The sequence below is a fragment of the Nerophis lumbriciformis genome, linkage group LG30 (assembly GCF_033978685.3).
Source record: "Nerophis lumbriciformis linkage group LG30, RoL_Nlum_v2.1, whole genome shotgun sequence".
Classification (NCBI taxonomy): Eukaryota; Metazoa; Chordata; class Actinopteri; order Syngnathiformes; family Syngnathidae; genus Nerophis; species Nerophis lumbriciformis.
In genome coordinates this window covers 8,488,165-8,505,349 of record NC_084577.2, presented here as the reverse complement: position 1 = coordinate 8,505,349, position 17,185 = coordinate 8,488,165, and the positions used below count along the sequence as shown (strand labels likewise).

The following is a 17,185-nucleotide window of genomic DNA, read 5'->3' as shown; positions in this document are numbered from 1 at the left end:
GGATTAGTGTTCCTAGATATCAGATACACCGCCCCCCAGACACATTTTTTTCTCTAAATTTGGCCCCAGAGTCAAAATGATTGCCCAGGCCTGCTTTACATGTTAAATGTTCACTTTTTCCTCCCACTAAACATTTCAAATGATGCTTGTTAAAATGATTTCAAAACTTTTACACTGACTTTTACAATATTGTGTGCGATTCAGTATTGGGAATCACATTTAAGTATCATTAAAAAGTTCTCTCAGCATTTATTAATAAGCATTCTGACAATCTTTTCTCCTCCAACATTTACTGGTGGCGGTGTTCTGAAAATGTCAACTCAAACACGCAGCTACAGACATGCCTGACAGCAGGACACATGGACTGATGTTGTCCCTAACCAACAAACATGTTTGGGACACAACACAACTTCATATGCTCGAATACAATCCAGTTAAGGTCTGCAGTCCATCATTAATGAGTGCCTTTCTGCACCATCTGACTGAAGCGGTTGGTGATGCTCAAGGTTGTGTCGATGAATCGCTCCACACAGTTCACAAGGCACATCTCTGTCCGGTTGTCCAACTTCGATCCGGGGCTCTGCACGCACTTGTCCCAGCAGACATCAGTGAAGGTGTGTACCTAAAATAAACAGAAACATTCGAATGATTAATCACAATACATTTTCATGCACTAAATTAGTCTGATTTTTAATTGTTTTGTATTTTCACACGAACGTGTGAGGTCCCAATATCCATGCACACTCTCTAATGTGACTATTGGTCATACGCCATATGCCTCCCGTACACTTGTGGTCGCTTATTAATTTTTTAGCGCAGATTAAGGTTTTACTTTTCCGGTTGACTATGACGTCATACCCTAACAAGGTGTCCATGGCTCCTTACAAGTCAACAGCGCAGCTCTTTTTGTACCTGATGTCCGCTGTAAATAAAGTTAAAGTAATATTAGGAATATTACTTTGACTATGCTGATGTTAAATAAAAAAAAAAAAATCATAGATTGCGCCAAAACATGAAGCTATTCCCAAGAAGGTTTCGGAGCAGATGCAGGTTCGAAGCACAGAAAGACAGGCGGGGCAGAAATGTTTCTAAGGAATTTTTGGATAGAGAATCATGAAACTTTTCGAATGTCGCTGGGTTCATTCAAAAGGTCTGTAGATTGATGGAAGGAGTTTTAAATCCAAAGGAAAAGACTATTTGTGCCCCGATGCCGCCTCAGATGTGGGGTTGCTATTGTTCTGTACAAGCCTGCCAATTGTGTGGAATACAGAGTAATTGCTAATCAGTTTGGAGTGCACACATGCAGCGTGAAGAGGTTTGCATGTATGCTTGATTATTTGCCTTTAATTTACCCACTTGTCTTCCATCTCACTCGTTCTTGTACGGGAATCCGAAAGTAGCCGCATTCTCCATTGCCTAAACTACCATCTTAAATAAATCTGCTTCTTTTATTTCCTCCTGTCAATGCACTTCAAAATGTTCCATCCATCCATCCATTTTCTACCACTTGTCCCTCTCGGGGTCATGGGGGTTGCAGCAGCCTATCCCAACTGCACCCTTGACAAGCTGCCACCTCATCGCAGGGTCAACACACATAGACAGACAACATTCACACTCACATTCACACACTAGGGCCAATTTAGTGTTGCCAATCAACCTATCCCCAGGTGCATGTCTTTGGAAGCCGGAGTACCCGGAGGGAACCCACGCAGTCACAGGGAGAACATGCAAACTCCACACAGAAAGACCCCGAGCCCAGAGATCGAACCCAGGACCTTCTTATTGTGAGGTACACGCACTAATCCCTGTACCACCGTGCTGTTCCATTCTTTTAAATTTGTGAACAAATAAAGTCTCCCCTTAATTCCAGTTGTTGCCTGTTTTGATTAAATGGTATCTGCTAAATATCTCACGTGTTGTGACCGATACAAAAGGCCCCTATTCGGCAGCACACACCTACTTGAGAGATCTGGTTTCCAATCGCATAATCTAGGTGTGATGGTCCGTTTTTTCAAAAGCCAAACATGATCAGATTAAGGTGTTTCAATGGGTTGTAGGGTGCTTCTTTAGAGTCGAGCTATTTTATAAATCAGTCTAATTTAGTGCATGGAAAAGTAGTGACGATAAGATAGCATTCCCTTAACAAAAATATTAACAACGGAACCCGTTTAAGTTAACACCCCTCTGACTAGCTGACATGTCTACCTAAAGGGTTGTTGACATAAACAAAACTAGCCAAAGCTTAAGGTTTAAAGCTTTTGCACATGCACAAATATGAATCCAACAAATGTTTAAACGGGTGTATTTTGTTAGTTGCTGTGCCAGAATCCAGCTTAATACTGCCCTGCTATTATTTTGAAGCTTACGTTTCATGAGCAGGAAGTCAGTGTACACATTTTAACGCGATAATGATAAAGATAACAGAACTACAACAAATGTCGACACACATCTACAGATTTGTCAGATAAATAAACAAAGTGTGCCTGAGTGAGTAGTAGACAGAGAGAGAGATGCGCTGTTTGCACCAGCAAACTTGGAGAGATGCAGCACTCACATGAACTATTGAGGAAAAGCACGTAACTTGATGGACGTACAGACAAGAAACTGAATCAAAAGCATCGATTCCATTGATCTGATACTAATTCCCAAGCTTGTATTCTCTCTTGCACTCATTAAGAATGGACACTCTCTTGCCCTCTCCCTCATCCCGCCCGCTTGCTTTTTTGTTTTGAATTGTCTTAACTTCCCATCGCAAGCTATCGACGCTTATTGCAAGTCTCTAGTTGTATGTTGTAATATGCGTATATGCTTTGCTTGAGGTTTTTTTTCCTGGTCTTTAACTAAACCACCCCGCCCAGGAGTTAAGTTTGGGAGTTGATTTTTTCATGCTCTTCTTCACCCCCTCTTGCCCCCCCATGTTTACCATTTTCCCGCCTTTTTTTACGGGGTGCGGCCCATGTGGCAACTCGATCAGTGTTCTTTCCACCCCAAACTGTGTGTCTGTTCTTGTACATTTGTACTGAAAATATCATTTTCGTTGTAAATTTTAAGTTCCATCCATCCATTGATACTATCAATATTTAAATCAATACGCTCACACCTTCTCTATGGAGGTTTTTCCAAAACGTAGGCGTTTGACTATTTCTTTAACGAGTTCGCAAACATATCTGCTAATAACGTCAAATAGCCAACGAGTACGCTTTAAAAATGTCAACAACTTTTATCCATCCACATCGTCCTTTATTCAAATTTAAAAGCTGCCTTTTTTTTAACTCAGCTTTGATTCAAGTGACATATAAGAAGATCAAGATTCAAGATTCAAGATGCTTTATTATTGTCCATTCTTTAACATGATTTGAGTTTGAGTTTATTTCGAACATGCAAGCATACAACATGATACATCACAATTTCCAGTTTCTCTTTTCAACATGTTCGAAAAGGAGTAGGAAGAAGCAGAGCTTATTTAATCCTACCCCTTTTCTTTTACATAACAGTTACTAAAACTTTTTGTTCACTTCCTGTTCACAATTTATTCACAATATACTCCATAAGTGATCACAATAAAAATAAATAAATAATAATAATTTAATAATAATAATTGGTGAAGTAAGTCATATTTCATATGATGAGATAAGTAAGATTATTTTGAGAATGAATGAATGGATGAATGAAATAAATTGAAAATGTTTGTCATGGTTCTTCTTTGTACTTTGTAAACACTTTAAGTTTGAAGAGTTTCTTGAAGTGGATTATATTAGTACATTGTTTGATTTATTTGCTTAATCCATTCCATAATTTCATTCCACATACTGGTATACTGAAGGTCTTAAGTGTTGTACGTGCATTAGAGATGCGCGGTTTGCGGACACAACCGCGGAGTCCGCGGATAATCCGCGGGTCGGGCGGGTGAAATTGAAAAAAATTAGATTTTAAATAGATTCAGGCGGGTGGCGGTTAAACCAATTCGGAACTATATATACATAGTTAAATGTTGTTACCTACATACGAAAAACGAGCAGCACTCTTTGAAACAGGCAATTATTTATCAGGCACTGCACTGCAGCACATTACCACACAACACAACAGAAGAAGAAGAAAAAAAAGATGGCAACGCCGGCAGCAAACGTGGTACGCGACAAACTAAAAAAGGGAATACTAAAGACCAGGGAAAAAAAGGCCAGAAAAGTTCAGCGTGGACTTGTTTTTATGAGGTTGTAAATCAGGATGATAGTAATGCTGGCTACGTGATTTGCAAGAGCTGCGACGCTGTTTATGTCTACGACAGTCACAAAACCGGGACATCGAACATGGTGCATCACATTTGTGCAAAACCCCGAACCTCCACAAACACCCTGAGCATGAGCAGTTTTGTCCGCCGTGATCCCAGAAGAGTGCCACAGGATGTTAAAACAAGGCTTACAGATGCATGTGTGGACCTGTGCACTAATGATATGCGCCCGTTTGATATAGTCTCGGGTAAAGGGTTTCAACAAGTGGCCCAGACGCTGATTGACATAGGCGCTAAGTGCGGTGCCGTGGATGCTGGTGCCATCCTGCCCCATCAACAAACTGTGTGTGATCGGGCAAAGCTGCAGGCTTCCACTGATAAGCAGACACTTTCGGAGGACATCCAAAAAGCCATCAGCAACAACGGAGGTATTTCTGTAACCACCGATATGTGGACAGATGAATTTAATAAGAGAGCATATACAGTCCTTAAGTGTCACTACATCAGGGAGTGGAAGCTGGAAAATCGTATTTTGGCAACAGTGGAGTTTGACCCAACACTGAAAAAAAACAGCGAAAACCTTCATGAGCAGATAACCAGTGTACTGACGTCCTACAGAATACAGCCATCTAAAGTAGTTTTTGTCAGTGACCAGGGCCCTAACATAAAAGCCGCACTCCGCTTCTCCCACTGGATTCCGTGCTCCGCACATATCCTGAACACGGTGCTGAGACACACCTTCAGTAGAAAGGGTGACTCTGAGGGCATTGAAGATGTCCTGGACATGATCGATTACTGCAAAGAGCTTGTTGCATTTCTGAAAAGAACCGGTGCCGTCGCCGGCCTAAAGCACACCGTGAATCAAGAATGTGATGTGCGATGGAACAGTAAAGTCCTGATGTTGGAATCAATCCAGAAACAATACCAAGACATCAGAGAGCTGCTACGGAGCAAAGACCAAGAACATCGCCTCGATGGCATTCACCAGGATCAACTCTCACACTTGATCGAGTTTCTCACCCTTTTCAAGTCAGCAATCAGCGAGCTTGAAGGAGAACATCACCCAACCGTTCAGATGGTTCTGCTCTGGTTTTTCAAGCTGAAAAAACACTGTGAGCCCAAGTTTGGAGACCCACTTTACATGAAAACTCTCCGCTCTCGCGCGTCTGCTCTGCTTGATGAGAAGATGCATCCGACTGCTACATACAAAATCACCACTTTTCTCCACCCGAAATTTAAGTCGCTGAAAATGCTGGCAGAAGACGACAGACGAGAGGTGATCAAGCAAGTTCGAGAACTTCTTCCAGAGGAAAGCGTCTGTGTCAGTCGTGATGGAGAAGAAAACCCTGTCACCGAGCCCCAATCAGCAACAGAGCAAGGTGAGTTGATACATTGCCTGCCTGCCTGGGCTATTAAGTTTATGTTATGTGGATTGACTGTTTTATAGATGTAAAATATTAGGCTGTAATAGATTTCATCGGTCCTTTAGGTGGAGCTGATGGCGCATCACCAAAAAAGAAAAGAATTGACTTCACAGAATGGGAGGAGGATACACCTGTGCTTGTTGATGAAGTAGAGGATTATTCCTCTACAAACTTCCATTTCGACGGATCAGCAGAGGAAAATCTACTTTCCTTTTGGGGAAAACAAGGACAATCATTCCCACGACTACAACACCTTGCCAAGAGAATCTTATGCGTCCCAGCAACAAGTGCTGCAAGTGAGCGCTCCTTCAGCGCAGCAGGGCGCATTTTAGAGGCCAGGCGCTCTCGCCTGAATCCTGGCACTGTAGATGCTATTTTATTCCTACATAGTGCTAACAAAAAAAAATTGTAATTTACATACGGTTGGATATGTTAAACAAATTAGTCTACGTTACCTAGGCCAGTGGTTCTCAACCTTTTTTCAGTGATGTACCCCCTGTGAAAATGTCTTTAATTCAAGTACCCCCTAATCAGAGCAAAGCATTATTGGTTGAAAAAAAGAGATAAAGAAGTAAAATACAGCATTATGTCATCAGTTTCTGCTTTATTAAATTGTATAACACTGCAAAATATTGCTCATTTGTTGTGGTCTTTCTTGAACTATTTGGAAAAAAAGATATAAAAATAACTAAAAACGTGTTGAAAAATAAACAAGTGATTCAATTATAAATAAAGATTTCTAGACATAGAAGTAATCATCAACTTAAAGTGCCCTCTTTGGGGATTGTAATAGAGATCCATCTGGATTCACAAACTTAATTCTAAACATTTTTTCACAAAAAAAGAAATCTTTAACATCAATATTTATAGAACATGTCCACAAAAAATCTAGCTGTCAACACTGAATATTGCATTGTTGCATTGTAATGAATGGAATAGCCTACTTGATTTGATGTTCAGCTTATGAACTTACATTCATATTTTGTTGAAGTATTATTCAATAAATATATTTATAAAGGATTTTTGAATTGTTGCTATTTTTAGAATATTTTAAAAATATCTCACGTACCCCTTGGCCAGTGTTGGGTTAGTTACTGAAAACCAGTAACTAGTTACAGTTACTAGTTACTTTATTTCAAAAGTAACTCAGTTACTAACTCAGTTACTTACACCAAAAAGTAATGCGTTACTGTGAAAAGTAACTATTTAGTTACTTCTTTTTTTCTTCTTTTTTTTTTAAAGCTCCCATTAATGCCCTTTTTGCCTTCATTTCAGTACTGTTATTGCACTGGAGAATAATACAATCTGTTGATCAACTTGACATACATTTTTATTTTCCTTTTAACATAATTAATGAAAAACAGTGCAACATAAAAAGGCATTCCTCCTTTCTTTAAACTTGGACCAATGACCATGAATAAAAAACAAGTTAAAGTGCAACATAAGAAGGCACATCATCTTCCTTGAAACATAAACCCTGACATCTGGAGTGATGCTGCTGTCTTCCACACTTGGAGCCATGGATTGTAGAATACTTGTTTTCAGTGGCAGGATCATTGACACAGATGGTGAAGTTTCAGTGCTCAGTAGAGATGGAACACTTTTGGACCTCACCTGCCACTCCCACATCATCATCAGACAGGGTGACATTTGTCTTCAAGGTGTTGTGGGTCAATGCAGAGTACGGTATATAGCTGCCTGCTGCTCCAACATATCATAAGTGGAGTTCCACCTCGTTGGGACATCATGTATGAGCAGGCAGCTTTAGCATTTCTTGCTTTGTCTTAAGCACATGAGCAGCTGTTGTGCTTGGGTGGAAGTAAGAAACCTTCCTGATCCTCCCAAAGAGGCGCTCCATCCTATTGACTGAGATTCCCTTCTGTGATGCCAAATTCACTACATGTGTAAAGCACCTATCTGTGGTCCCAGTCCTGCCTCATTCTCTGTAATTATTTGATTTTTGGCATTATCACGTGTGACTGGGATATCTTTATCTTCCATTCCTCCACTGCTTGTGTCAGTACCTGCGCAAGGTGACTCTCGTAGAGGGGGCGTGTCTTCTCATCTCCCAGTCTGCTGTGATGAAGTGAGCGCTTATAGTTCCGCTGGAGCGCAACAGATGATGCTCGGGATAGTTCATCCACAACTTTTTTCTTCTCCTGCTCATAAAGATCTGGCACAATCTTATTGCTGAAGTGGGTGCGCGACGGGATGTCGTAACGTGGTTCAAGCACGTTCAGCATGTGTTTAAAACCCTCGTTTTGCACAACCGAGTCTGCACTTATAAACACACCGATTCAATGGCGGGGGCGTTCAAGCTCCTCCGTTACTCCGCTCGCCATGACCACGCTGTGTGTGGACTGAACGTGCCAACAACTTTTTTTCCCCACACCCACACCCACACACACATAGACCGCGCCTCTTTTCTTCTCTCCGGCTTGTGACAGAGGAAGATTCAGAAGAACAACACCGGAGCGCTTCTGTTTCTAGCCGATACTACATCAAAAGTAACGTAAAATAACGCAGTAACGCATCATGTAGTAACGGTAACTAAATTACTGAATAAAAAAACATAACGCGTTAGATTACTAGTTACCGCCGAAACTAACGGCGTTACAGTAACGCGTTACTTTGTAACGCGTTAGTCCCAACACTGCCCTTGGCATACCTTCAAGTACCCCCAGGGGTACGCGTACCCCCCATTTGAGAACCACCAAATAAGCCCATGTCTAACCTATATTGAGTTCGGTCAGCTAAATAATTTTGATGGTTACGTGTTGTTTGGGCGCACTACAATGCAAAGGAATTAAGGCAATTGCGTTGTTTATTGTGTTTTTTTTCTATTCGAGATATACTACTGTGTGTTAATTATTTGGCCTCGCTTTCAAGTGAAGCGCATCTCCGATTGGCGACAATGTAAGGCTATTTAGCCTGCTTTGTTTGTCGCGACCATCTATTTTCATTATAATTTAAGTTTGATGATAAAGTGCAGTCTGATGGGTTTGATTTCCCCCCTTCAGCTATTTGCCTTGGCCAATAAGTTGCAGGTAATTTATTATTATTATTTATTTAATTTATTTTTGTTTAAATAGGGATGACATACATATGTTATTGTATAATTTAAGTTTGTGCGCGTGATTGACAGCCTAAGGCTTATGAGGCACATTTTTTATTTATTTTTTTATTTCAACTTAAAAACGTATGAGCCTATGCCTACAACATAGGCTATGTGTTTATCTTTATTTTCCTGCCTGTCGTTGACAATGGAGATTGTCTGATATTTTGTCATGGCTGAAGATCAATCAATAAAGGTTCATCTTTGTCGTGAAATTGTTCACTGTTTCACTGTGCACCCCGCCCTCTTCCCTATTTGAGCATTATAACGTTAACAAGTTAATATTCATTGAAATAAATTCAGAAAAATTTTTTACCTAACGAAAATATAGGCCTAGTCTTTCTAAAAAAGAATTTAACTTCTTAAAAGTCTCGTTCTGCTTTCTGCAACTGCGCACACAAAGTGTGAGGAACGCACTCCTGATCTGAAGGCATTGGCAACAATAGTCAACACTTTCTTAATGGAAATGACAATAATATTATAATAATGATAAATAATATTATCACGCATTAACATCTCTTAGCCACTATGCGTGGCCAAGATATATTAATGCGTGGCACGCATTGAATGTCTCTGCTCCATTGGATCAGTCTCCTTTCTTTAACAGGCAAAAATCTTTATAACCTCACTAATGCCTTGCATCGTCTATATTAGATATATAACAACGGGCGGATGGCGGGCGGGTGTGGTTTTGATAAAATGTTGGTTCGGTGGATGGCGGATGGATGACGACTTTTGTGATGCAGTTGCGGATGAAATAATTGCCTATCCGCGCATCTCTAACGTGCATACAAATGTTTTAAATTACATGTTTCTCTAAGATTATATTTCTCCTCTTTTTTTGAGAAGAATTGTATATTAACATGTACAAGACACATAAGAACTGAAATTACATTTTCGGCACAGTCCCACTAAGAGCAGACATACGTTACAAGGGGGACACGACGGGACCGCAAACGGATCAGCCACTTACGGCACTCCTTAAAAAAGGTGGGAAAAAGGTGACATTGGGAAAGGGGGAAGAGTAAAAAAGTATCAGTCTAAGGCTGGACCCTCTGGAGGGGTCCAGACTGAGTCCAAGGAAAAAAACCTCAAATAGCATAGCACACATAAACATGATACATGTAATCACAACAACTCGCAACAGAGGGGGGGGGGGATTTGGGGCCCTGGAGGCCGGCTGCCGCTATAAAGCGCTACTCAGCCGTCCACAACCCCGAAGATGAATTAAGCAGTGGTGAAGGCGTTGATTGGGGGGCGTTGATTGGGGGAGGGGCGGGTGCGTGCATATATGCCCTATTAACTAAGTGGTTTGATTTAAACTTTTATTAGTAGATTGCACAGTACAGTACATCCATCCATCCATTTTCTACCGCTTAATCCCTTCGAGGTCGCGGGGGGCGCTGGAGCCTATCTCAGCTACAATCGGGCGGAAGGCGGCGTACACCCTGGACAAGTCGCTACCTCATCACAGGGCCAACACAGATAGACAGACAACATTCACACTCACATTCACACACTAGGGCCAATTTAGTGTTGCCAATCAACCTATCCCCAGGTGCATGTCATACAGTACATATTCCGTACAATTGACCACTAAATGGTAACACCCGAATCAGTTTTTCAACTTGTTTAAGTCGGGGTCCACGTTAATCAATTCATGGTTGTTAATAGTGATGTGTCCGGCAACACCGATGCATCGGCGCATGCGTCGAGCTCATAGAGCAAAACCCTGTGTCGGTGCGCGTACCGCTTTTAGAAAGTCACGTGACCGATCATGAGCTGTTTTGGTCACGTGACCGATACGCCAACTGTGTCGCACTGACGCCTCCTCTGTGCCCTGTGAGCGGCTCTTTTCTACAGCCCGAGAAATAATAACTAAGAGAAATCGTCTAAAATGTAATACGTCGGAATTTTTTTTTTTTTTTTTAATAAAAATGTGTAAAAAAAAAAAAATTAAAACAATTCCCAGTCCACAATCATCCACAACACGTTCTCTTAGATTTCTATGTTATGATACATGTTCACATTATTTATTGACTGTATCTAAAAAAGATAAAAATATATTTTTATTTAAATGAAGATATGAAATAATCCTAAATGAAATACAATGACTTGGTTTATATTATTGTATATACTAGGGCAGGGGTCACCAACGCGGTGCCCGCGGTCACCAGGTAGCCCGTAAGGACCAGATCAGTCGCCCGCTGGCCTGTTCTAAAAATAGCTCAAAGAGCAGCACTTACCAGTGAGCTGCCTCTATTTTTTAAATTGTATTTATTTACTAGCAAGCTGGTCTCGTTTTGATCGACATTTTTAATTCTAAAAGAGACAAAACTCAAATAGAATTTGAAAATCCAAGAAAATATTTTAAAGACTTGGTCTTCACTTGGAATAAGCGGTAGAAAATGGATGGATGGATGGGTCTTCACTTGTTTAAATAAATTCATTTATTTTGTACTTTGCTTCTTATTACTTTTAAAAATACAATTTTAGAGAAAAAATACAACCTTAAAAATGATTTTAGGATTTTTAAACAAATATACTTTATAATTTCTTCCTCTTCTTTCCTGACAATTTAAATCAATGTTCAAGTAATTATTTTTTTTATTGTAAAGAATAAATATTTTAGCTTTTGTTTTTTCGACAAAGAATATTTGTGAAATATTTCTTCAAACTTACTATCATTAAAATTCAAAAAAATTATTCTGGCAAATGTAGAAAATCTGTAGAATCAAATTTAAATCTTATTTCAAAGTATTTTGAATTTCTTTTAAAATTTTTGTTCTGGAAAATCTAGAAGAAATACTGATTTGTCTTTGTTAGAAATATAGCTTGGTCCAATTTGTTAAATATTCTAACAAAGTGCAGATTGGATTTTAACCAATTTAAAACATGTCATCAAAATTCTAAAATGTATCTTAATCAGGAAAAATGACTAATGATGTTCCATAAATTATTTTTTTAATTTTTTCAAAAAGATTCAAATTAGCTAGTTTTTCTCTTCTTTTTGTCGGTTGAATTTTGAATTTTAAAGAGTCGAAATTGAAGATAAATAAGCCCATGTCTAACCTATATTGAGTTCGGTCAGCTAAATAATTTTGATGGTTACGTGTTGTTTGGGCGCACTACAATGCAAAGGAATTAAGGCAATTGCGTTGTTTATTGTGTTTTTTTTCTATTCGAGATATACTACTGTGTGTTAATTATTTGGCCTCGCTTTCAAGTGAAGCGCATCTCCGATTGGCGACAATGTAAGGCTATTTAGCCTGCTTTGTTTGTCGCGACCATCTATTTTCATTATAATTTAAGTTTGATGATAAAGTGCAGTCTGATGGGTTTGATTTCCCCCCTTCAGCTATTTGCCTTGGCCAATAAGTTGCAGGTAATTTATTATTATTATTTATTTAATTTATTTTTGTTTAAATAGGGATGACATACATATGTTATTGTATAATTTAAGTTTGTGCGCGTGATTGACAGCCTAAGGCTTATGAGGCACATTTTTTATTTATTTTTTTATTTCAACTTAAAAACGTATGAGCCTATGCCTACAACATAGGCTATGTGTTTATCTTTATTTTCCTGCCTGTCGTTGACAATGGAGATTGTCTGATATTTTGTCATGGCTGAAGATCAATCAATAAAGGTTCATCTTTGTCGTGAAATTGTTCACTGTTTCACTGTGCACCCCGCCCTCTTCCCTATTTGAGCATTATAACGTTAACAAGTTAATATTCATTGAAATAAATTCAGAAAATTTTTTTACCTAACGAAAATATAGGCCTAGTCTTTCTAAAAAATAATTTAACTTCTTAAAAGTCTCGTTCTGCTTTCTGCAACTGCGCACACAAAGTGTGAGGAACGCACTCCTGATCTGAAGGCATTGGCAACAATAGTCAACACTTTCTTAATGGAAATGACAATAATATTATAATAATGATAAATAATATTATCACGCATTAATATCTCTTAGCCACTATGCGTGGCCAAGATATATTAATGCGTGGCACGCATTGAATGTCTCTGCTCCATTGGATCAGTCTCCTTTCTTTAACAGGCAAAAATCTTTATAACCTCACTAATGCCTTGCATCGTCTATATTAGATATATAACAACGGGCGGATGGCGGGCGGGTGTGGTTTTGATAAAATGTTGGTTCGGTGGATGGCGGATGGATGACGACTTTTGTGATGCAGTTGCGGATGAAATAATTGCCTATCCGCGCATCTCTAACGTGCATACAAATGTTTTAAATTACATGTTTCTCTAAGATTATATTTCTCCTCTTTTTTTGAGAAGAATTGTATATTAACATGTACAAGACACATAAGAACTGAAATTACATTTTCGGCACAGTCCCACTAAGAGCAGACATACGTTACAAGGGGGACAAGACGGGACCGCAAACGGATCAGCCACTTACGGCACTCCTTAAAAAAGGTGGGAAAAAGGTGACATTGGGAAAGGGGGAAGAGTAAAAAAGTATCAGTCTAAGGCTGGACCCTCTGGAGGGGTCCAGACTGAGTCCAAGGAAAAAAACCTCACATAGCATAGCACACATAAACATGATACATGTAATCACAACAACTCGCAACAGAGGGGGGGGGGATTTGGGGCCCTGGAGGCCGGCTGCCGCTATAAAGCGCCACTCAGCCGTCCACAACCCCGAAGATGAATTAAGCAGTGGTGAAGGCGTTGATTGGGAGGCGTTGATTGGGGGAGGGGCGGGTGCGTGCATATATGCCCAATTAACTAAGTGGTTTGATTTAAACTTTTATTAGTAGATTGCACAGTACAGTACATCCATCCATCCATTTTCTACCGCTTAATCCCTTCGAGGTCGCGGGGGGCGCTGGAGCCTATCTCAGCTACAATCGGGCGGAAGGCGGCGTACACCCTGGACAAGTCGCTACCTCATCACAGGGCCAACACAGATAGACAGACAACATTCACACTCACATTCACACACTAGGGCCAATTTAGTGTTGCCAATCAACCTATCCCCAGGTGCATGTCATACAGTACATATTCCGTACAATTGACCACTAAATGGTAACACCCGAATCAGTTTTTCAACTTGTTTAAGTCGGGGTCCACGTTAATCAATTCATGGTTGTTAATAGTGATGTGTCCGGCAACACCGATGCATCGGCGCATGCGTCGAGCTCATAGAGCAAAACCCTGTGTCGGTGCGCGTACCGCTTTTAGAAAGTCACGTGACCGATCATGAGTTGTTTTGGTCACGTGACCGATACGCCAACTGTGTCGCACTGACGCCTCCTCTGTGCCCTGTGAGCGGCTCTTTTCTACAGCCCGAGAAATAATAACTAAGAGAAATCGTCTAAAATGTAATACGTCGGAATTTTTTTTTTTTTTTTTAATAAAAATGTGTAAAAAAAATAAAATTAAAACAATTCCCAGTCCACAATCATCCACAACACGTTCTCTTAGATTTCCATGTTATGATACATGTTCACATTATTTATTGACTGTATCTAAAAAAGATAAAAATATATTTTTATTTAAATGAAGATATGAAATAATCCTAAATGAAATACAATGACTTGGTTTATATTATTGTATATACTAGGGCAGGGGTCACCAACGCGGTGCCCGCGGTCACCAGGTAGCCCGTAAGGACCAGATCAGTCGCCCGCTGGCCTGTTCTAAAAATAGCTCAAAGAGCAGCACTTACCAGTGAGCTGCCTCTATTTTTTAAATTGTATTTATTTACTAGCAAGCTGGTCTCGTTTTGATCGACATTTTTAATTCTAAAAGAGACAAAACTCAAATAGAATTTGAAAATCCAAGAAAATATTTTAAAGACTTGGTCTTCACTTGGAATAAGCGGTAGGAAATGGATGGATGGATGGGTCTTCACTTGTTTAAATAAATTCATTTATTTTGTACTTTGCTTCTTATTACTTTTAAAAATACAATTTTAGAGGAAAAATACAACCTTAAAAATGATTTTAGGATTTTTAAACAAATATACTTTATAATTTCTTCCTCTTCTTTCCTGACAATTTAAATCAATGTTCAAGTAATTGTTTTTTTTATTGTAAAGAATAAATATTTTAGCTTTTGTTTTTTCGACAAAGAATATTTGTGAAATATTTCTTCAAACTTACTATCATTAAAATTCAAAAGAATTATTCTGGCAAATGTAGAAAATCTGTAGAATCAAATTTAAATCTTATTTCAAAGTATTTTGAATTTCTTTTAAAATTTTTGTTCTGGAAAATCTAGAAGAAATACTGATTTGTCTTTGTTAGAAATATAGCTTGGTCCAATTTGTTAAATATTCTAACAAAGTGCAGATTGGATTTTAACCAATTTAAAACAAGTCATCAAAATTCTAAAATGTATCTTAATCAGGAAAAATGACTAATGATGTTCCATAAATTATTTTTTTAATTTTTTCAAAAAGATTCAAATTAGCTAGTTTTTCTCTTCTTTTTGTCGGTTGAATTTTGAATTTTAAAGAGTCGAAATTGAAGATAAACTATGTTTCAAAATTTTATTTTAATTTTTTTCGTGTTTTCTCCTCTTTTAAACCGTTCAATTAAGTGTTTTTTTTTCATCATTTATTCTCTACAAAAAACCTTCCGTAAAAGGAAAAAAAAATGTACGACGGAATGACAGACAGAAATACCCTTTTTTTTTATATATATATAAATGTATTTATTTAGCTATTCTTGTTTAAATCACACTTACGTGTAACTTAAAAATGACAATATATTTATTTATTTAAGTGTGTATCAAACTGGTAGCCCTTCGCATTAATCAGTACCCAAGAAGTAGTTTTTGGTTTCAAAAAGGTTGGTGACCCCTGTACTAGGGCATCAAATCAGTGTCAGTTGAGTCGGTCCATAGGTTGCCTGTAGGGATTTTTAATGTCCAGCAGATGTCAGTATTTAGTGACACAGTATCGACACAGTATCAATACAGTTTTGCAATGTGTCGAAACGCTTCATGACGCCTCATCAACCCATCACTAGTTGTTAATCAATTCATGGTAGCATTGCTGTAACTAATATAAATCATACAATATTCATAAAATGCATTGCCTTTCCACACACTACGTCTGAACACATGCATAGGTTTGTAATGTTTTCAGGAAAGTCGTAAAACTGTCGTACGACAGGAGGTTGGTATATTTGCGCATGCGTGTTGTAAAAGCTGCGCGAACGGATCGGGCAGTGACCGCACCAAAAAGGCTATGGAGGTCCACGAACAGCCATGTCCTTAGTGTAAAATTATAATTGATTTAAAAATAAACTCTTTATTAACGTTTGTCCCACAGAGTAGTACATGTGCTACTATTCAGTTTTAAAGCTAGTTTAGGGTCCACGTTCACGTTGGGATACAAACCTGAGCTTGGAACTGAGCCTTTTGTTGTTCGACTGCAATCAATCGCTGGAGCTCTGTAGCTTCTGCTTTTTCCGACGCACTGAAGTTATCAAAACTGTCCATTATGTTTCTTTTAAAGGCCTTTTCAAACCGTAATTCTTCACAGAGTAGAGGCACCGGGGTTGATGACCTTCCGTAACACGGCGGAACTGAGCAAACTGCAGCTGCGCGTGGATGAGTGCTGATGTACAAAGAGTAGGATGCACTGCTTACAATGAGAGCGCGGGACGATCATCATTTGTAAATCAGTTTTCTTCAAATGACGTCACATGTGACGTAATCAACGCTGTACCATGTTTTAAAAGGGTTCCTACACTGAAAAACTCCTCGGAGGTTGATGGCTGAAGTAGAGGATGTTAATCATATGTTTGTGGAATGTGAGAGTGTACATGTGTTTTGGGAAGGAGATCAGAGATTGGCTGAGAAACAAGGGTGTGGAGATGTCCCCATTCTCTATAGAAGATCAAACTTGGTGTTTTTGTAAACGACTGTAACATAGAAATGTTTGTCAACATTATATGCCCCAGGCAAAAAAAATTCTACATAAATGTCAATTTATGAAAGTAAGGCTTACATTTTCTTACTGGCTTAATGGGTTACAATTATCAATAAAATCTCGGAGAATTATTAGGAGTACAAAAGCCCTTAAATTGATATCTTTGTTTAAAAAAACATTTAAAGTGATGTAGGTAGCCCTTTTTGTCTTTTTTTTCCTCTTCATATTTGTTGTATTATTACTCGATCTGTATTTGCTTTTGTTTTGTTTCCTTTATGTTGAAAGTGCCTTGACTTTTGTGTGAATTGTAAATGTATGTTTGTTGTTAAAAAAAAACAACACTGAAAAGCCCCTCGACATTCAGTTGTCTAAGTCTAAGAAAATATATTTAATGAAGAAAACTCATGCATGAAGCTTTATTCAAATTAAATATATGTCTAATTATTATACATACTAATATCAGTTCCTTCATATTCTTGTTCCAGTCAATTGTCATGGCGTTTACC

The 17,185-nt window shown here is 38.7% G+C and overlaps 1 protein-coding gene across 1 annotated transcript; it reads right to left on the bottom strand.

Moving 5' to 3' along the window:
- Window positions 1-229: 229 nt before the first annotated feature.
- timm8b (translocase of inner mitochondrial membrane 8 homolog B (yeast)) lies at window positions 230-16,387 on the bottom strand. The gene is made up of 2 exons (XM_061925487.2): window positions 16,145-16,387; window positions 230-622 (listed from the first exon to the last, which is right to left on the bottom strand). The coding sequence occupies exons 1-2, from the start codon at window positions 16,244-16,246 to the stop codon at window positions 455-457; spliced, it is 270 nt and encodes an 89-aa protein (XP_061781471.1). The 5' UTR covers window positions 16,247-16,387; the 3' UTR covers window positions 230-454.
- Window positions 16,388-17,185: the final 798 nt, after the last annotated feature.